The sequence below is a fragment of the Vicia villosa genome, unplaced genomic scaffold (genome assembly GCF_029867415.1).
Source record: "Vicia villosa cultivar HV-30 ecotype Madison, WI unplaced genomic scaffold, Vvil1.0 ctg.000045F_1_1_1, whole genome shotgun sequence".
Lineage (NCBI taxonomy): Eukaryota > Viridiplantae > Streptophyta > Magnoliopsida > Fabales > Fabaceae > Vicia > Vicia villosa.
In genome coordinates this window covers 1,156,644-1,179,289 of record NW_026704977.1, presented here as the reverse complement: position 1 = coordinate 1,179,289, position 22,646 = coordinate 1,156,644, and the positions used below count along the sequence as shown (strand labels likewise).

The window sequence follows — 22,646 nt, the reverse complement described above, 5'->3', positions numbered from 1 at the left end:
TGACATGTTTGGCGGATGAGACCCACCTTTCCACCCTTGATTTTAGTCCTCTTCAACTCGATAGATTAATCTCTCCAATCGCGGGCAGAGAATTACATTTTCTATAGACAAAATTACAATAATCACCAACAATATTTAGATTTCAGGTCACATTTTCCTATGAACAAGGTTAAGACAAAAAAAAAAAAAACCAACTAAATGACTAAAATCTAAGAATCAAATGGAAATATGCAACATATTCATTAATAGTAGCTGCCAAATTTATCATAATAACAACTTCAACCCAAGAAAAACAATAACAACAATAAAAACATAACATCAATCATCAATCAGTAATTTCAATCATCACAGATTCATGAACAACAGCTTGTGCATCTGATCAATCCATTCTCATTACAATGAACACACCTTTTCAACTTCCCTTGTTCTTCCTCAAACACCTTCCTGCTACCATTACAATTACCACAAGGCACAAACCTCGCATCACCACATTTATCACAAACAAACCAAAGATCCTGAGTTGGAAAACCACTCAACAGTTTCGCCAATTCGCCCGATTCATGCAACTGTTTCATATCCTCCGCATTTCCAACATGTTTCCCTCTGATAAAAACCTGTGGCAATGTCACTACTGATTTCCCACCAAGAGCATTCTGTAACTCCTTCCTGTATGATGAATCCATAGAAATGTCTCTTTCATCGACAGCAACTCTAAATCCTCGCAAAATCATTCGCACCGAACAACAATCTTCATAAGTCTTTCGAATTCCTCGCAAACTTGTGCTGTAAACCACTATTCTGTCTTCTGTTCCTGGTAAAAGACACAAACTTTTACCAAACAAAGAGGAACAAGAAGGGTTCATAGGACTTGATTCCATTGATCTAACATTTCTTAACCGGTTGTTGTTGTTGTTGGAACCTAGTTGTCTTGAAGACAATGCTCTTCTGTAACTCCAAGCAACACTTGGATCCAACTTAGCTAACAAAGCTTCTTCTGATAAGTGCTTCCAAAGTGGCTTCTTCACAAAAGATTTTGAACTTTTTTCTTCCATTACAGCTTCTGAAGCTTTCATTGATTCAAATGAATCAAGAAGGTTCTTTTTTGCAGACCCATCAAAGGCTGTGTACCTGCATGAACTGTGTTTATCTGAAAAACTCACTGGGTTGTCAAAGATTAAAGCTTTATGAGCATTATGAGAAAAATCTTCATGTTCATCCAAACCATCCATGAGTTCCCAAGTGTTGATAACAGAATCTGGAGACAGTGTTTGTTCTTGTTCTTCATTGTTTTGAGATGTTTTGGTGAGATGGGGTTGTTCAATGGAGGTAAAGTTAGGGTCTTTTTGGTCAATTAGGAGAAGAGAACCATAGGAGGTGGAGGTTAAGGAAACAAGGTGGTGAGTGTCACCCTTTTTGGTTGGAGGGTGATGGATAAGAGGCATTGTTAAGGACAAAGCTTTTCTAACAGGTGGTGAAGAATTGAAGTATTGTGAAGCATAAGAAGGGGAGAATGATGAACAGGTAGATGAAGATGAAGATTGGAAAGAAACAGAAGGTGTTGTTGGATCTTCTGGGTTTTTGCTTGCAATTATGGTTGTTGTTTTTGAAGCTGAACAACCCATTATTGCACAATTTGAGACCACAAAGTTAAGAAAAATGGGTTATGTTATGTTATGATATGATAACTTTTGATTCCTCTCTCCAAAAAGACACTTTTTTTAGAGGACCATTTTGAAGTAATGATTGTTGTTAAGAGGAGGATTCTAGAGCTTTTGGAGGGTTAGATGGAAAGGATGAGGGAAAGAGGGAGGTAGTAGAAAGGGAGCTTTCAAGTAGGTTGGAGGGGGGAGTTGATGAACATCAATGCTATGTGTATGTGAGGAAATAAATTGGGGTTAGGAACTTTTTTAATTGATACTAAGAATTGTGAAGAAAGGGACCATTTGTTTTGGGAAATCAATAAAGTGGTAAGATTTTAGAGGAGACAATAAGTATTGGAAGTTTCTTTTGTATTGTTGTTTAGGGTAAATGTTTTCATATCAAAATACCTAAATCTCCTTGTAAGTATTGTAATCTATTTTAACATGGAAAAACACAATGTAGTTGACTTTTCTAGAATGGAGGAGTAACATGGTTAAATTGGCTCTCACAAGTTCATAGCTATGGTTTCTTAAAGGTTAAATCTCATATGGTTTTTGTCTAGTTGAAAATATTTATAATATTCCTTTTAATTGTAACTTATCGTGCAACTCTCATATTTTGAGAATATTGTTGAAAATTGAATATGAGTGAACTTGAAGCAAATAGTCAAGCAGTCGAAATCACGAAAAATTAATAAGCGCTAAACCTAGAATGGAATATAAGTTTGTAAGCGACAAGTCAGATAAAACTTTAGAATCTACCAAAAGAAAAAATATTTGAATTTTATTATGTTAAAAAATAACTTTGACAACCACACCCAAAGTATTTAAATACAGAAAAAAAAGCCCTAATACCACAGGTATTCAAAAACACAAATAAAACGGGAATTGCTAAAACTGTGAAAAATGAAAGGAAAAAATTGCTAGAATTGTGAAAATTATTGAATAGTTGTTTTGGTCTTCCTATACTAGTCTCATTCACCTCCGAAGAATTTGACCCCGGGTTCTCTTCTTGATAAAGAGTCCCATTTGCTTGATATATATGAATGTCTGCAACATTGAAAGTATTAGATATATTCATGGAATCCGGGAGAGCTACCACATAAGCATTATAGTTGATCTTTCAGGTCTCTTTGAATGGGCTATACTTGTGTGGTTGCAGCTTGGCGTAAATATTAACTGGAAAACTCTCCTTACACAGAAATACCATCACATTGTCTCCTACATTGAAAACTTTAACTTCTGTGTGTTTATCTCGCATATGAGGCAAATCGTTTGGTAGTTCTTGTGCGGCTAACTCCTTGAAATCCTCTAGGATCCCTATAACTCTTTTTAGAAAATATTGTTTCATCATTTACTGCACTCATCAGCCCTTTAATCACCACTGTAAAGAAAAATTAAGTTTCTTTAACAGCTTCATCAAGCTCTTTTTCTCTCTGCGTCATCACCAATAAAATAGACTTCTTTCCTCTTGGACTTTTATCAAAGTGCAAAACAGGAGCCATAACAATTTTATGTGTGTCCCATGTAAACATCATCACGTTATTTGGTCCTCGATAAGTAATCATTATCAAACTCCTAAGGTTTACCCAGTAAAATATGACAAACATCCATATCAAAAATGTCACAAAGTACCTTTTCTCTATAGTGTTTTCTAATGGAGATAGGAACTTTGCAGGCTAATATTACTCGAACTTGAGAGCCCTTGGTTACCTAACCGAGGGTGTATGGATTCTCATGGTGTTTCATGGATAACTTCAAATAATCTACCAATTTTTGTGACACTAAATTCTCGGCGCTGCCATTATCCATGATCAGATTACACACCTTGTCCTTAATAGAACCATGTGTTTTAAACAAATTCTTGCGATGCCGTTGATCTTTGGATGCTAGTAAAATTCTCTGCAATATAAAATTTACCCTTTCATCATATTCTTCTTCTGTAAACTCGACCTTTGCATCGTTATCAACTACAAATCCTTCTCTTTCCTCTTCCTCTCCTCTTTCTTCCGCAACAACAGCGACTCTCCTTGTTAGACAGACATTTAATATGTGACCTCTTCCATTATAATGATAACACGTGTCTCCAGTGGGTTTATCATATGTATTATTCTGTCTCTAGATTGATGCTTTACCCTACTGCACATTGTTAGGGTTGTTAGTTACCTTACTCCTAGGGTTTGAATTTCTTGTTGCACTATTTTCCTTGTCGCCTGCTGATTCAAAGTTATTTTGGAGGCGAATACCTAAAAGATGAGATTTCAAGGGGATTTATCCATCAATTCTGCCTTCAAAGCTAGACTGAATGCCTCGACCATGGTCTATATAGTCTGTTAACCCATATTCTCCTGCAAAGATCCCTTTAAGCCACTAATTTTCACTCAAATCAATTAAGGTAGTGATAAAAGTTGTGGTAATTCCTTCAAGATTTGCTCTAGTCAATAGTTGATCTTCCATGGATGATCAAGCTATAAAAAGAAACTGGAAAAAACCTGCTATGATGCCACCTGACACAGTTGGAATCAAGAAGGATTAGCAAGCGTTAAACCGAGAATGAAACAAAAGTTTGCAAGCGACAAACTTATTAGATAAAAATTTGGAATCCATAGAAAGAGAACATACTTGAATTTTACTATGATAAGAGATAACATTGACGGTTACTAGGGGTGTTCGCGGACCGATTGGGTTTCTTTTTAGGGTTTAAACACTTTGGACGTAACCGTTAGGGGTGTTCAATCCAACCCTAATGTTAAAATTATTCAAAAACAAAATAAAATGGAAATTGCTATAATTGTGGAAAATAATAGGAAATTTGCTAAAATTATGGATATTATTAAAATATTGTTTTCGACCTTCCTACATCAGATATTATGAATTGTAGTAATATGATAGAAGGTAGAGAGCTTTTTCCAAAGAGAGATTATGTACATGTAAAGATTCTTACGTTCACTAGACCCAAAAAAAATATTCTTATGTTCATGTTAGTAAAAATTTATTAAAAAAACTCAAATTTAACTAAATAGAAAAACATACATTTCACCCTAAGTATAATTCTCTTTATTAGAAAAGAGAACATACTTGAATTTTACTATGATAAGAGATAACATTGACGGTTACTAGGGGTGTTCGCGGACCGGTTTGGTTCGATTTTGAGAGAATCCGATATCCGAATAGGTTCAAATTAAATGGATTGGTTTGGATTGGATTTGCAAATTTTTACGATAAAGCCCAAACCGAACCGAAAAACAACGGGCTGGTTTGAGTTGGATTGATCAGGTAGATAAAAAAATTCAAAATGTTTTGAAAAAATACTTATTTACGGAAATTAATTTTTCATAATAATATAAAAAATATAGTATTAACAATGTTCAATTGTAAATATTAGACTATGAATTTTTCCTTAATAGATTCAAAAATATCTAACGAGAAAAATATCAACCATAAAGGATTTTGAATCTTTAACTAGTTGCTTGAGTTAGTTTGAAAATGAATGGATTTCATAGCTCTATACTTAGTTACCAAATTACACTAACAATTTTCTAATTACAGATTAAAATAGCATAACTTGTCCACAAACGACATTTCACTTTTTTCTTCTTGAAGTTAAATGATTGGTAGTAATTTCATGATAAGTAATTATCGTTGGTTAGGGTTGGGTTTGCGGATAGAAAATTGAATATCCGATGCCCGAACCAATTGTCATTGGATTTCATTGGTTTGGTTCGGTTCTTGCTCGAACTGAAAAAATGTCCAACTCAAACACTATGATTTGGTTCGGATTCCGGTTTGGTTCAGATTTATCCGAACCAATGAACACCCCTAACAGTTACGTCCAAAGTGTTTAAACCCTAAAAAGAAACCCTAATGCTAAAATTATTCAAAAAAAAAATAAAATAGAAATTGCTATAATTGTGGAAAATAATACGAAATTTGCTAAAATTATGGATATTATTAAAATATTGTTTTCGACCTTCCTACATCAGATAGTAGGAATTGTAGTAATATGATAGAAGGTAGAGAGCTTTTTCCAAAGAGAGATTATGTACATGTAAAGATTCTTACGTTCACTAGACCCAAAAAAATATTCTTATGTTCATGTTAGTAAAAATTTATTAAAAAAAACTCAAATTTAACTAAATAGAAAAACATACATTTCACCCTAAGTATAATTCTCTTTATTTGTTCAATGAGAGGTTGATTTACTCTATTTTGTTAAATTTATGGTTCAAAACGAGGTAAATAAGATGGTTTTTGTAAAATTAAAATCTCATCATATAAATTTTCTTGGTTAAAAAAGTTTCAACCGAGGAGAAAAGTTAGTCCAACGCACCATTTTAAAAATGCAAAAATGTTGTTATTGTGATTCTAGCTAACACAGAGAGGCATAGAACCAAACCCAAAAAGTGTGTGGTGGCCATCAAAATTAAAACACCGACCACGAAAAAAGAAATAAGGAAGCTAAATGGGATGCTAACAACCTTAAAAAGATTCATCGCAAGATAGGCTTATCATGCATTGCCATTTTACAAGTAACTAAAGAAAGAACCACGCTTCGATTGGATCCTAGAATGTGAACCAACAATCGTATAGTTGAAAGCGACCCTATCTACCTCAATAGTTTTATCTAGACCTATCGTCCGCCGTTTTCACCAAAGTAGTCAATGATGTCCTCATCCGAGAAACATGCTTTAACCAGAGCCTAGAGTATTTCACATCCAAAGTATTGGTCGAACGACAAACACACCATTAGAAGAAAAAAATATGGCATTAGCATTGGAGTCTACTTCTAGGAAGTTGTGACATTACTTCCTAGCATATATCATCTTCGTATGAACCGACCTAAGCGTTAAACATGTCCTTCATAGGCCATATTTGGAAGGGAAGATGACCACATAGCAGATGACGAAATGGTCTATCAAAATGTAAAAAATTGATTTCATTTTTAAGCATAAAAAATCTCTAATGGAACAAGTGCTCGCTGGCTTTATAGTAGAGATTGTTAGAACAAGAAATGTTCTGATCAATATTCTTGGTTTTGATGATAACATTATGTATGAATTTTGTATAAGACAATGTGGTACTCTAATCCTTTACATTTTCCATTTCAGGAAATATTTAAAGAGTATGCACAAATCAGCGCTCAGAAGCACTGACTCAGAAAGTTCTGGATGGCTTCATCAGAACATGCTCAGGCAAGACATCAGAAGATGGTCATGCAGAATCAAAACATGAACTGGAAAGCATCAGAAGAATGGAAGTTAGAAGTACAAGCTCTGAAGTTCTGATGGTATCACGCTCAAAGCTCTTCAAAGTCAGAAGACAGAAGATGCTCTGCACCAAAGCTGGTGACTCTGATATTCAAACGTTGTTATATACAAATCTGAGTCCAGAAGAAAGTACAAGATGAAAGGCTGTAACGTCAAATCTGACTGACAAAAGGAACGTTAGAAGCTACAAAAGGCAAAGTCAGTAAAAGCAGCAAAAGCAAGGCTCGAGGTAGTTGACAAAAGTGTGAAACATTAAATGCAGCGTTGTACTATTCACGCAAAGCATTAAATGCATCCCAACGGTCATTTCCTCTCAAGCGCCTATATATAGAAGTTCTCATCAGAAGCTGAATACAACACTTGCGCAAAACTTACAGAAACGCTATCAAATTCAAAAGCTAAAGAACTTCATCTTCAACCTCACAAACTCTTTGTAATATTTAGTGAGTGTTAAGTTTAGAACTTAAGAGAAATATCACAGTTGTGATTACAGCTTTATTAGAAGCATTCAAACTCTTGTAAACTTTATTTTACATTGATTGTAAAAGGATTCCTAGAGTGATCAAGTTGTGATCAGGATACTCTAGAAGACTTAGAGTATTTCTAAGTGGATAACCATTGTAATCAGTTGGATTAGTAGATTAAATCCTCAGTTGAGGTAAACCACCTTGTCAGGGGTGGACTAGAGTAGTTTGGTTAACAACGAACCAGGATAAAAATAACCGTGTTCATTGTTTTTATCTTCAAAGTTTTTGAGTTACACTTATTCAATCCCCCCTTTCTAAGTGTTTTTCACTCCTTCAATTGGCATCAGAGCGCCGGTTCTAGGTGCAAGCACTTAACCGTGTTAGACAAAAGATTCAAGGAGAAAAACACAAAGTCAAAATGGTTGAAACAAGTTCATCTACTCCTACTCCTTAACAAAATAACAATGGCAATGGAAGCAATAGTTTCAATGGCTACAATAGACCACCAGTCTTTGATAGTGAAAACTTTGACTATTGGAAAGATAGACTCGAAAGTTACTTTCTTTGTCAAGATGGTGACTTATGGGATCTAGTTCTGGATGGTTACACACATCCTGTGAATGCTCAAGGTGTCAAGATTTCTAGACAAGCCATGAGTGATGCTCAAAAGAAAGACTTCAAGAATCATCACAAGTCTAGAACCATATTGCTAAATGCTATCTCTCATGCTGAGTTTGAGAAGATAACAAACAGAGAAACAACTCATGATATCTTTGAATCCTTAAAGATGATTCATGAGGGTAATGCTCAAGTAAAGGAGACAAAGCCCTTAACTCTAATCAAGAAATATGAAGCATTCAAGATGGAGGAAGATGAGAACATTGAAGCAATGTTTTCAAGGTTCCAGACTCTGACTGCTGGATTGAGAGTGTTAGATAAAGGCTACACCAAAGCTGATGTTAGGAGTGAATTAGTAGTATTTTCATGTGTTAAATTAACTACCTTTTGATCTAAAGTTAAACATATCTTATGATTTTTAAGGATTTTTTTGTTAGAATTGAACTCTACAGGTTTGATGATAATTGTAGAGCTATTTGCATCACTTTGGGTGTTATTTGTGCAGATTTTAATGTTGAAAGGTAAAGATGAAGAAACACAAAGGCGTGGAGATTCTGGAGAGGAGAAAGCACAAAGAAGGAAGGTGAAACAAAGGCCGAGCCGCAACAATAAGGGGCGAGACGCGCCTTAACTTTTTGACTTGGGCTCGCGCCTCGCCAATCTGTGCCGCGCCGCGGAGGATGCGTGAAAAGAATAAATGTTATAAATAGAAGCCCTAATCCTCATAAGACTTTTGGTGAACGAAATTCAGAGAGCAATCCTATTCCAGAGCATAAACCAACTTCCGACGGAGAATTCAACAACAATTGAAGACATTCCCTTGATGAAGATGAATCCCTCTATGAAACTTTGTGTGTTCTTCTTGGCTATGGAGAGCTAAACCCCATTGTGTTGAGTTTAAGGTAGTAGTTAACCTATGCAGATGCAATTACTTGATTAATTCCTATGAACAATTGTTTAAGCTTTATTATCAATGAAAAACCTTGCTTTTATTTTATATCATTGTTGAACTATCAATCGAGAGATAGGGTTTATACTTTCGCCCTAGGTTTTTACATTGACTTGTTAATTAATACTCAGAGATGAGATTTAGAAGAAGTTTTCATAAATCATCGCGGTTAATTCCCTTTATCTTTATAGTTATTCTAAGAGATCGAATATCATACCGATAGAGGTGTCTCTAGAGTGATCATTAGACATAATATCTCTTTTGAGGATGAATGGAGATAATAACTTAGATAATGTTCACTTGTGGATTAAATGATCAATTGCATATGAATAGGTTGATGAACCCTAAAACTCAACATATTCATTCACCATTGTTATTCGTCTTTAAGCTTTTTATCATTCAATTATTATTCTGTTATTTGCAATTTGAGATTAAACAATCAAAATCAATACTTTTCACTAACTCATTATAATTCGACTATAGAACGGCAGCAATATTAACTCAGTCTCTGTGGATACGATATATTAGAAAATATTTATCCAAAATACTTTCAACAACTGATCATGTAAAGAAGATCATCAGAAGCTTACCCAGAAGATGGGGACCCATGGTGACTGCATTCAAGATTGCTAAGAATCTGAATGAAGTGTCTCTTGAAGAGCTGATCAGTGTCCTGAGGAGTCATGAAATTGAGCTGGATGCAAATGAACCTCAGAAGAAAGGTAAGTCCATTGCATTAAAATCTAATAATAAAAAATGCACTAACGCTTTTCAGGCTGAAGAAGAAGATTCTGAAGAGTCAGAATCAGGAGAAGAGGAAGATGAACTATCTCTGATATCCAGAAGAGTAAATCAACTCTCGAAAAGCAAGCAGAGAAAGTTCAAGAACTTCAAAAGACCTGAGAAGGGAGAATCTTCTGGACACAGAAGATCTGACAAGAAGAAGGTGACGTGCTATGAATACAAGGAACCTGGACACTACAAAAGTGAATGCCCAAAACTTCAAAGGGAAAAGCCCAAGAAAAGATTTGAAAAGAAGAAAGGCTTAGTGGCTACTTGGGATGACTCAGATTCTTCTGATCAAGAGTCAGACTCTAAAGATGAGCAGGCAAACATAGCACTGATGGCCACTGTTGATGAAGAATCAAAATCTACATCAGACTCAGATTCTGAAGAGGTATTTTCTGAACTTTCTAAAAATGAGTTAGTTTCCAGCTTAACTGAACTTCTGGAAATCAAGGCTCAACTTAGTATCAAATACAAAAAGCTGAAAAAGCTCTTTGCATCTGAAACTAAGAAACTTGAAATAGAAAACTCTAAACTTAAGGAAAAAGTTTTAAAATTATCTAAAGATGTTGAATCATCTTCAAGTTCAGAAAAGTCTATTCCAAGTGTGAACAATATTCTTAAGGAATATGACTTGAGTTTCAGAAAGTTTCTATCTAGAGGTATAGGCAGAAGTCAGCTAGCCTCTATGATATATGGTGTAAGTGGAAACAAGAGAATTGGCATAGGCTATGAGGGTGAAACTCCATATAAACTTGAATTTGTTGATGAGATGATTATCACATACAAACCTCTGTATGATCAGTTCAAGTTTGGTCATTCTCATGATATAAAGCACACATATAACTCTAAGAGTTTTCACATAACACACAGTCACACACCAAGAAACATGTTGCACACACCAGAAAATCATATGATAAATCTTTTGCTAAACCTCAGTTCAATCAGAACTTGAGGAGAACTAACCCAAAAGGACCCAAAAGAATGTGGGTATCTAAGGAAAAGATGAGATTCTTAGATAAACAAATAGCAGAAGTATTATCACAGAATATAGGAATATCATGTCAAAGTATCTCAAGTAATATCAAGTGATCAGGTGACTACCCAGAAACTAACATTCTTATATTCTGTGATAATACTTTGTTAGTTTCACATGTCAATTATATATATGTATATATATATATATATATATATATATATATATATATATATATATATATATATATATATATATATATATGAGAATGACATATTTATATGAGAATATGAGAATGAATCCGAACCATTAGATTTTAAAATAAATGGTGGAGATTATGAGTGAATCTTTTTTTTCTCTCTCCTACTTCATTTATTTCAAGATACAGGAGAGAGAAAAAAAAGATTCACTCATAATCTCCACCATTTATTTTAAAATCCAATGGTTCGGATTCATTTTCACATTCTCATATAAATATGTCATTCTCATATGATATGCCCTATATATATATATATATATATATATATATATATATATATATATATATATATATATATATATATATATATATATATATAAGCCGAAAGTGCATGCATGGAGTTAGGAACTTGACCTTTTAAGCCAATATATGTTTCACTAGCAAACACAAGCAACTAAAAGCAGTGTCTTATCTTGGAAGATATGATTCATATTATGTGATCAAGGAAATACAGATAGACTATGATGTGAATTGTTTGTCATAACCAATTGTCATAGTCCTTACCGTTACACTTCCCATCCTATTAATTTGTGAACAATATATGTTATTCTCATGTCGTTTTTTGTCAAATCATAATTATAATCTTCAAACAAAAAAACATCTATCAACATCACATAGTAATATTTAAGTGAAATCACATGTCATTTAAAGAGAATTTCAGCAATTTAATGTAATCAACACCTAAATACATCTCTCCCTCCGTCTCATAATAAGTGTCTTATTTGAGTTTTGCGCGGTTCTTAAGAAAATGATTAGATGTGTTGGTTTTAATGAAAAAATTAGTATCCTTATTTATTATAGGTAGTGGAGTAGTTGAAAAACATGAAAGTTACATAGGGGTATAGTAGTGGAAAAAAATAATAAATGTTGCATTGGGGCTTTGGCTAATATGCATAAGGATTTTACTTATGCACCATGCATAAGCCTACATAAGTCATTGGATCATGTTTTTAATCCAGTATTGAGTATTGAGTATTGAGTGGTGAGTATTGAGTATTGAGTAATAACAATTGATGTCTAGAATTTGATCCAATGATCCAAAGATCCATAATAATCTATGCATTGTGCATAAATTTTTATCTTTGTACGGTAAGTGCGCCCTTGCATTGGTATTCTAAAAAGACATTTATTTTAAGACATAAAAAAAGTGTAAATGAGACACTTATTATGAAACGATGAGAGTATAATTTACAAAACCTTGCATAACAATATCCAAGCAACTTCATAGTTAAATAAAAAGTGAATGAATGTGTAACATCATATAAAGTAGTTTTTAGGCCAATGACAAATAATAGACATGTGGTGTGATAAGAAATGATCAAAACAATCTGAACTTAGAGATAAATTGAAATAAATTCTACCCTCAAAATAGATTGAAATAGACATTACATATAAAAAAAGGACCACCATATCACAAGGCATCAAACTCTATGGTTATTATGTGTCTATGAGCTGCTAAAGTAGCTGCATCATCTCATCTACTTTGTTGCTTTACTCATAACCCTTTACAAATTTCAAAAGAATAGGAAAAATGTTGCAATCTTTACATGATCTAAATAAATTAAAGTGTCTTGTGTATTTAACCAGCTTTGTTAAATGATGAAATTGAATCTGTCAATGTCATTGTAGGGAGCAGCTTTACAACTATGGTAAGACAGAAAATATTTTGATGAATAATTTGCTTTAATATTTAAGAAAATAATATGATTATTACTCCTTAAAATAGAATATGGATCTTTTACTTTTTATTTTATTTTGAACTTCTATACTTTTAAGGTAAGATAAACTATAGGGTGCTGAATTACTTTATTTTTAAATTAAACTAATTTAAAATCTTTTGTCATCACAAAATGAAACATGCACCTAACAAAAGTTAAAATTTTCTCATTTAAAAAACATTTTTATTTGAGGAGATAGATATATAAAATACATGTTATTATTTTATTCTGTTTATCTTTCACTAGTACATTAAATAAAGAGATACTGATTGTAAAAATAGAGAGAATTTCAAGTCATTGTTAAAAACCATTTAATAACATGGGAGCCAATGATTCATGTATCAAATATTGAACTCAAGCCAACCTATGTATTACAGTTCATATCAGTCAAAAGACATAAAGGTATGATTTGAGATGTAGTGATGATTATGTTTTATTGTTAGATTTAGTATTATTGTTTGCAATATTTGTTCATGTTACTTTTTGAAGCATATGCCCCGGATTTGGAAAGAAATGCCCCCCAAGTGTTTTCACTTTGTTCATGTTACTTTTTTAATATGTAATAATTAATTAAATCTCTTTTAAATAAAATAACAATTTTGATAATAAAATATTTAATTTAATAATACAAAATTATTTTTAAAAAGTTAAAATTAATATTATCAATTATTTTTACTTTTGAAAGGAAATAATATTTAAAAAAAATTAAAATAGATAAATACACTATCATCGAAAAATTATATTTAAATATGAACAAAGGGTTACAGTAAAAAATAAAAAATAAATCAAAGTTATTGTCGAAGTAGGTGATTGCTGGCTGGTTCCACATGGGCAAAGTTTGGGCTAAAGTTTGTCACAATCTACTTCTTGAATTGGGCGAGTTGGAGAAAACAATGGAGTGTTTAACAATGAATCTTGGTCATGTCGTGTGAGGATGTAGGAATTTTTGGGAATTTAGATAAAGGATTCGATAAATCCTTAAAATCAAAATCCAAGACATTATTATCCATCGATGCAAAAGGGGTTTGGGATTGTGTTGGATGTGTGTTAACATTTTGGTAAGTGGGATCAATTGAAGAGATATAACAGTTGTTAAGTGTAGATGTTGTAGGGTGTTGAGAGAATGAAATGTTAAGGTTGTGTTATTGGGGGTTTGAGTTATCGAAGTTTGGTTGAAGGATTAAGTGTATTGAAGTAGTGGTTAAAATGAGGTTTGTTGTTGCAGTGGTTAGTAATTGTAGTTTGTTTGAGGAGTTGAGGGTGTAAGGAGATTGTTGTTCAAACTCAGTGGTATATAATATTTGTTGTTGTGTGGTTTAGGGGTAGTCTTATGGGTGTGGGTCATTGGTGTATGTTGGTATTTGTGGAGTTTGTTGGCCATAATATTATTGAGTTTTGGTTGGTTGTAAGTATGGGTTTGGAAATGGGTTGTTGGACGAAGTAGGTTGGGATGGAAATCATGTTGGGTAGCTTTATGTTTCTTCTCGAGGAATGGATGAGACATGATGTTGGGTGAAAGTAGAGCTACAATGATAGGGGTCATTTAGAAATTGGGTGTCAACAACATAGGTAAATGGAATTGTGTTAAACCAAGTCATATATTCTAGGCTTAGATTTACCTCACCATCCAACATTATGCTTTTCAAGACCAAACGACTTTTTCTCTTCCACACACGTTTCTCCTCTTTGTTCAACTCAACGTACTTGTGCTTCCATGACATGATCATGGTCATCTCATAATGTTTTCTAAGACATTTTTGTGGATATGGAATTTGTTGTTGGAAACCAAATTGGAGTTTGACCTTATTCGTCCAATGCATTTCAGTAATATATATGTTGACCAAGTAACTCCAAATACAAGAGGGGTGCGAATCATGATGGTTAAATTAAAGTTGAATTATAAAAAAATTTATTTATAAAAACGTTTTAAGTTAATTTTTTCAAACACAAAGAGATTAAGAAGTAGAATAAGTAAATAGAGTAATATCAGAGAAATGAAGAGAAAGAAATGTAGTTGAAAGAAACAAAGAACAAAAAGATAAAGAGATAAGAGAGGATAGAAATGCACCAGAGATTTATTCAGGTTCGGACTACCACTTGGTCTACTCCTGTTTCCAGAAGTTTCCTCTAGAGAGTTTCCAAAAAAATGATTTTAAGTTTTTCACATAATTCGCCTACGAACCTTCTTACAACCAAACAAGATATTTTACACAAGCTTATCTCCAAATTAAACAAGAGATTTTACACAAGTTAATCTCCAAACCAAACAAAGATTTTTAACGAGCTAATGTCACGAACCAAAATGAGTTTAGCAGGCTAAGATCAAGAATCAAACAAATTTTTTCTAATACTAAACTCAATAAACAAATAAGTTTTTTACAGGATAATCTCCAAAACCAAATAGAGGCTTTAGCAGGTTAATCTCAAGAACTAAACAATAATTCTTACATCAATATTACACAAGAGAAAATACCATCCTAAGTAAAATACAATGTTAACACATCACCAGTACAACAAAATTCTCACTTCTATTTTTCACTCTTTCGACACTAAGGCTACTTTGGTGAAAGAATAAAAAAAAGTAAAAAACAGAGAGTGAGAAAGATAGATTTCAAATTTAAATTCTGGTGTAAAATAAAATTTAGAGAAGCTTTCTTTATATAGGAAATAATTTAGATAAAAAAGAAAATAATTTTTTTACACTGGTTAATCAAATAACCCTAACTCATAATTGACTAGACAAGTCAAATATTGAAAGTTTCTTTAACTCCTCCTTCATTAATCAATTAAATGTTTCTCTAATCGACTGAAAACATTACAAATGTGTTAATATATTAACCCTAATATGGTAATTGATTAACGTGTGTAAAAAACACTCTTAATTGATTAAACAAGTCCTTAATCAATTAAGTACAAATATAAAAGTATTTTCAAAAGTTTTTATAAAATAAGAATTGCTTTAAGAAATCTTTGAGTGTGTCACAGAGAGAGAGAGAGAGAGAGAGAGAGAGAGAGAGAGAGAGAGAGAGAGAGAGAGAGAGAGAGAGAGAGAGAGAGAGAGAGAGAGAGAGAGAGAGAGAGAAAGAGACATAGAGATAGAGAGTTGCCTTAGTATCTTGATAATTACTCTTATACATTTACATTAAACTAATCACTCAGACACGGGTAGGGGTGGCAAAGCGGGCGGCCCGCCCACCCCACCATATGCTCGCCCAAAAAAAGAGCGGGGCGGGCAAGCCCGCAAATTAAAATGGGCATAAAAACCTAGCCCGCCTATTTTTTAATTTTTTAGTAGATTTTTTTAGGTTTTAATTAGATTTTTCACATAGTTTTTAAAACAATTTTTAAACAAATTCTACTTAAAAATATTGCATATATTTACAAATAAATGTATAAAATAAAACCATCAAGAATTAGATTAGTAGACTTAACTTAAAAAATAGCAGATTTTGACGGAGCGGCGGGTTTTGGTGGACGGCGGGTTTTGGCAGGGCAGGCTATGACGGGCGGTGGGTTTTGGCGGGGCGGACTACGGCGGGCGGCGGACCTACAATGTCAACCCAACCCGCCATTTTTTGGCGGGTGCGCGGGCCTGCCAGGCGGTCCACGGCCCGTTTTGCCACCCCTAGACACGGGCTAAGCGCGGGTCCAAGCGAGCTTTCACATTTCCTCTATTTCACAACTTTTAATCTTAAATTGTCTTTGCTAGATTCATCAATGACTTAGCACTTCAACTAAAAATTGACTCTTTTTAATTGATGAGGCTTAAAATAGATTCTTGATCATATACCATCATCAGAGATTTGTGGACTCTTATGGGTGGACAGTTGTCACCAAAGACATCAGCGAACATTGTTTGACATAAGATGTTGTCATTATAAAGGATGCTTGACATTTGTCATCATAAAGAACATCTTGAATGTTGAATTATCTTGATAGATAAATACTTGACTGAATTCTCTTTGACATATGGTATTGGCATCATTAAAACCTATAAGATCATCTAATGATCGTAGATAGTTGTACCTGCAGGCACATAAATTGAAATGTGTTTTGTAAATACACAAGGGATTTTTCGTAAAGTTATACGGCTAAATCACACACTCTCACACACTAAACAAGTTTTTAAGCCTCTATTTATTAAGAAAACATCCCTAAAAATGTTTTGAATTCGTGCCAGTTGATTCAGGAATTTAGAAAGTTTTGGACGAAATTTTATGTTGTCCAATCGATTGGCATTCATGCCCAATCAAATGGGTTCGTGCAAAAGTTATCCTTAAATGATTAAAACATGTCGTAATGAAGGAAAAAACCTATGTATCCATTCTTTCCTTTTTAAGAATTCATAATTGATTAATTTTGGGCTCCCAATAAATTGGGACAAGAAGCCAATTGATTGGCACATTAATTTTGTCCAATGAATCTTTCCCTTTTGGTGCCAACCACTATCCTATAAATAGAGGCATCTCCGTTTAGATTTTCACATCCACAAACATGATCCTTCTATCTCACTCCTCACTCTCTCCCTCTTTTTAAAATATTTTTCGCTTTCTCTCACTTTAATTTAGTTGTAGCGCTTCGAGAAAGTCTTTGTGTTTGGTGAGGAATTTTGTATTCTTGAAAGGGTGTTATTGTAAATTCACCAAGGAGTGTTTTTCTCTTGGTTGGATAATTTATCCTTGAGAGAGTCTTTGTTTGGGTTCAAACTTAAACCCTTTAAAAGATTTGGTTTGGGGATTTAGTTTCTAAGTCTCTAGTTCAATTCATAAGTTCAACCCGGTTTAAAATCTTATTTGGTTCGAGATTATCCCAGTTAAAATATAAATTTGGATTGCGAGTTAAGTCTAGTTTAAAAGCTCACTTTGGTTCGAGATAAGCCTGATTTAAAATCTCATCTTGGTTTGTGATCAGCCTGGTGTCGGTTCAGCTAATGAGTTCAACCTAGTTAAAAGCTCACTCTAGTTTGAGTTAAGTCCGTAGAAAACATTGGTTTAGCTTGAAGACTAACTGCTTCAAGTTTGTAATTGGAAGGAAGGCTAACCATTTCTCTCTGCAAGTTCATGTTTGGAGGAAGACTAATTGCTTCTCTCTATTATTCATTGTTTTGTTAAAAGTAAGACCAAAACCTTATTTTTCCTTGTATAAGATAGTTTGAGAGTTTAACCTACTAAAAGCTCTTAAGCATACTAGATACTCTCAAGATCAAATCTTAGGGGCAGAATTAAGTCTTCTGACCAAACCTACATAAATCTCTGGTGTCATTTCTCTTACCCTTAACTCTTTATTTTTTAGCTTATTTATTCCTGCTGCTATTAATCAAACTTTTTTTATCAAAATGTTTTTAAACTCTGAAAATATTAACAATTCATTTTCAAACTATCATTTGTATAAAACCCATAGTTCAACCCTCTTTTGTGTGTGGAGTCACATGCACACCATGTATGTTTAATCTTTTTCTTGATACATCTGCATGTAATTTACATTCACATAAGGTTTTCTATAACATACTTCAACAACTTCTCTATCAATTTTTGTTACTTCACGTATTTGATTCTTTAAATAAAGGAGGTTCACATTTTCTTTAATTTAGACTATCGTTGGATCAGAGTTACAATTGTAAACATTAACTTTTAACAATGATTTTATGCACACGGGAGCTAAAATAATACCCATTTATTATATTTTAGGTCTTCCAAAACTTGTTTTGGTCTTCCTTTTATAATGTGTAAGTATAATTCGTTAAATGTCCATGCCAATACCTATTGGGCAACGTGAAGAATTTAAAATATATTATTCATAACTTATAGATACAAATTATAACGTATTATTAAATTAAAGAATAATCAAGAATAACAAGAATGATGTGCCTTGTAGGATTTGAGAAAGATTGTCGTCAAAGAAAGTGAATATGAGAGGATTACTACCCCCATTTTTGTTTAAGCTTTTCAGAGTTTATTAACCGTCTAATGGGGTAACACTTAAAGACTCACATTTTATATAAAAAATAATGAATTTAGAGTAACATATTTATGTTAAGATAAATATGTTATAAAAAATGACCCAAACATATGAATATGCTAATGATAAACTCACACTACCCCAAAATAGAAAATACTTAATCATGTGTATAAGTCTATGGTTAGTGATTATACTAATGAATTTTAAATTGTAGGTCATAGAATATCCATAAAGGTCTAAGAATAATAATTACATATAGACTTACTCTATTAAGAGGAGAGGATATTTATTTTTAATCATAAGTACTTTTATAACACAATATCATAGTTGATAGGAGTATTGGTATTATACTTACACTTTTGTATTTATGACCGTAAGAGTGTGGATATTGAAGATAGAATAACATAATATTATTGCATGCTAAAGAATTATTGTGGCTCTGTTTGATAAAATTAGCACTTGGATGATAAGTTAGCAGATAACTTATGGGCCAAGGCTGATAGCTTATAACTTATAGTTAATGGCTGATGACCGATGGCTGATGTTGCAAATTATTAATTATAATTAATAATATGAGTGTGTTCCAAAATGACAAGGAAAATATGCTATGATTTGAATTTTGAATTCGGAGAGTGGTAACTCTTCATGAAATGATGCAACTGTTGGTGAACCATGCTGTGGGCCAAAAGTCATAACTCTTGGAAAAGAAATTATTTCACCAAGGGTCGCTACCTTGTGAAACAATATCAGCATGGCCTATAAAAGCATAATTTTGGATTCATAATTTATAACACAAAAAATGCAAATCTTCTAGAATAATTCCAGAGCACTCTTTGCTACATTCGAGTTTTCGCCGGTCTTGCGCAAACTCGAGAAGACTGAATTATCCTGGGTATTCCTGCGTAGAAACTCAAAGACAAATTGGGAGTGCTTGAAATATTATAAGGAAAGTGTTTCGTACACGATTCTAGCCTCGATTTCATTTGATTGAAATTAATTTTCTAACAATCTTATAGTATGTCAAATAATGGCAATCGAGGTTTCGGTTTAAAGTATAAAATGGAAGAATGAAAAGAGGAGAAAAACAAATCCAAATCAAGAACACAAGAACAATAATTATCATGATAAATCCAGGTACTTTCTTATTATTGTCTTTTGGAATTAAAACACCATTAAAATCATGATATTAACATCCTGAATGAACAATTGATATCATAGTATGGTTACAATGATTTTTTCATTAAATAAATATACAATTGGTTGTGTTGTAAATTCTGCACTTAAATTCCCAAAGAAAAGAATTGTTTTAGTGTGCAGTCACTTTGACCAATGTTTATATTACGAGAATTGATCCGGAATATGTTTAACATATTGTATGAAAAAAAATTATATTCATTGGCTTTGATTAACCCATGAGTATTAGTTTGAGATAAGCATTTATAGTGATGCAGTGTACCCATATGCATATAGCAGTATGTGGTACAACACCGAAACATGCTAACAGTACGATGTATGTTGGTGTTGATTTGAAGAAAAATTGTTTGAAACTAAACTTACAAAATTTTGTTTACATGGACACGTAATAGTGCTCAATCCATTTTATTTATTTATTTCTGGTAAATGAGTCTTCCTTATTATAAAATTTCTCTATTTCATATGGTAAATGAAATGCTAAATCCTATAATGGTTTGTGGTGTTATACGATAATATGAAAGTTTGAAAATATATATGGATTCGAAACGAAGCACTGTTTATATTATTTACAGAAACATTGCTCCAACATATATGTCGTTTGGTGGTGTGGTATAATTCATAGAAAGCTCTGTGACAATATACCTGTGGTTTGGCTGTATAATCTTCAAACAGCACATCATCAATGTATATAGAAGGTATATACATAATACACATATTGATCAGTTATATTTCAATTTTATAATTATAATTGGTGTGTGATTTGGCCGTGAACAAGTTTTGGTCAAACACTAGTGAAAATAATCTTTAATTGGCATATCTATGATAAAAGCTAAATTGAAATAGAAAATTTGAAATTTTAAAGTATGGATTGGTTGATTACTAAAGTAGTCAAATTTATTCATAATTTCAAAGTATGCAATTGAGTTTTGATTTGAATTCTATGTGAACAACATGTTTGTGTTTAATGAGATTTATTATTATAAGGCATATAAAGATCATTAAAAAATGGATCATGACTTATATAGATCTTTGAATTTGGAGTCTAATGTAACTATTGAATTCTGAGATGTGTAATTTTGAAAACTTATCACAAAAGATAAGGAATTCGAAATTCCCACGAATGAAGAACATCGTGAGGAAGGCTCTCTACGGATAATTAAAACACATCCCGAACTAAGGATGAATTAGTTAGAAAGTCCAAAGGCTAAGGATCTAGGATCGAACAAAATTAATTCTCGACTTATTTCTCTTTTCTAATAAAAGAAAATAGTGAGAATTTTGTTCGTAAGATTCCAATTATTCTTCAAGTGGAAGATGGTCCTAATATTTAAAATGAAGAAGTATCTGTAAGGGACTTCTTTTGGAAGGATGGTATCCAAGACAAAATGGATTCAACAATGTCAAAGCATACCTGGGAACTTGTCGATCAAGACTCATTGGATGCAAGTGGGAGTTTAGAAGAAAGTATCATAGTGATGATACACTAAACACCTACAAAAATTAACAAACAAGGATTTTAGAAAAAAATGTGTTGATTATTTCGACACATATGCACTAGTAGCAAGGATGACGATAGTTAGAGTATTGTTTACATTAATTTCTTTGCATGACCTTATAGTTCATAAAATGGATGTTAAGACGAAATGTCTAAATAGAGATCTCGATGAGGAGATTTACATGGAGCAACCGAAAGGTTATGTGATTCCTAGTGATGAACATAAGGTGTGCAAGTTTTTTAAATCCTTGTATGGATTAAAATATGCACCAAAACAATGGCACCAAAAGTTTGATTCTATCATTGCAAGATTTACAAATTAAAGAGGACACACACAAGTTAGGGGGAGAATTCCCAATTTTATCAAAACAAGAATTTAAAGAGTTTGTCATTATCAAAAAGGGGGAGATTGTGAAGAATGTATCTTATATCCAGTTTTGATGAAGACAAAGATTATCAAAAAAGAAAAGGATCAAAAGTGTCATGCACATCAATTATGAAGTCGATCAAGAAGGTTGAACACAGAAATTCAAGTGAATATTTGAGACAAGAGAACTTAACTAAGGTACTCATTGCAATTTATTCTATACTACTTTAAATTGCTCATAATTTTATCTCTCGCTTCATCTAAAAACCTTCTTGCATCATCATGCATGATTACCTAAAAAGCTTCTTCATCTAATTCTTGTGACAATTATTTGTACACAAAGTTGTGTGAGAACATTGTGATTTTCTTGTCTCCATGTTGATTATATGTTGATCATTATCAACGAGATGAATGGAACTTTAGAAACAAAGAGTTTCTAGATTCGACATTCAAGATGAAAAGATCTTGAAATAATAGACACCATTTTCGATCAAAGTAATGCGAAAATAGCGGGGGTTGTGAACTTAGTCAAATACACTTTGTTGAGAAAGTTCTTGATAAGTTCAAACTGTCACGATTCAAGAAAGTGAATATTCAATTTGATCTTAGTGTCAAAATAATGATGGAAGAGTTGTGGTCATATTAGAATACACAAGTGAAATTGGTCTTCTAGTATAATGTACTATATCCGACACAATATTTGCAATTAGTAAATGAATTGATTTACTAGCAATCCAAATAGTGAGCATTGAAAGGTCATCGCAAGGATTTTCGGTCACAAGGGTTTTTGATAATTTCTTAAAAACCAAATCTTGACCTCCATTATGGTAGGTTTCCTGCCATATTAGAAGGATATACCAATATGAGTTGGATATCGAGTGTTGGAGATCATATATTTACAACTAAGTGGATATTTACACTAGTTGGGGGTGAGATTTCTTGGAAGAGCAAG

At 32.8% G+C, this 22,646-nt stretch overlaps 1 protein-coding gene across 1 annotated transcript; it reads right to left on the bottom strand.

The window, feature by feature from the left end:
- Positions 1-210: 210 nt before the first annotated feature.
- Positions 211-1,956, bottom strand: LOC131622914 (uncharacterized protein At5g39865-like). The gene has a single exon (XM_058893924.1). It carries the CDS (start codon positions 1,620-1,622, stop codon positions 354-356), a length of 1,269 nt encoding a protein of 422 aa, XP_058749907.1. The 5' UTR covers positions 1,623-1,956; the 3' UTR covers positions 211-353.
- Positions 1,957-22,646: the final 20,690 nt, after the last annotated feature.

Excerpts from the sequence above, each read along its gene's own strand:
- LOC131622914 (XM_058893924.1), bottom strand. The coding sequence starts at position 1,622 with ATGGGTTGTTCAGCTTCAAAAACAACAACCATAATTGCAAGCAAAAAC.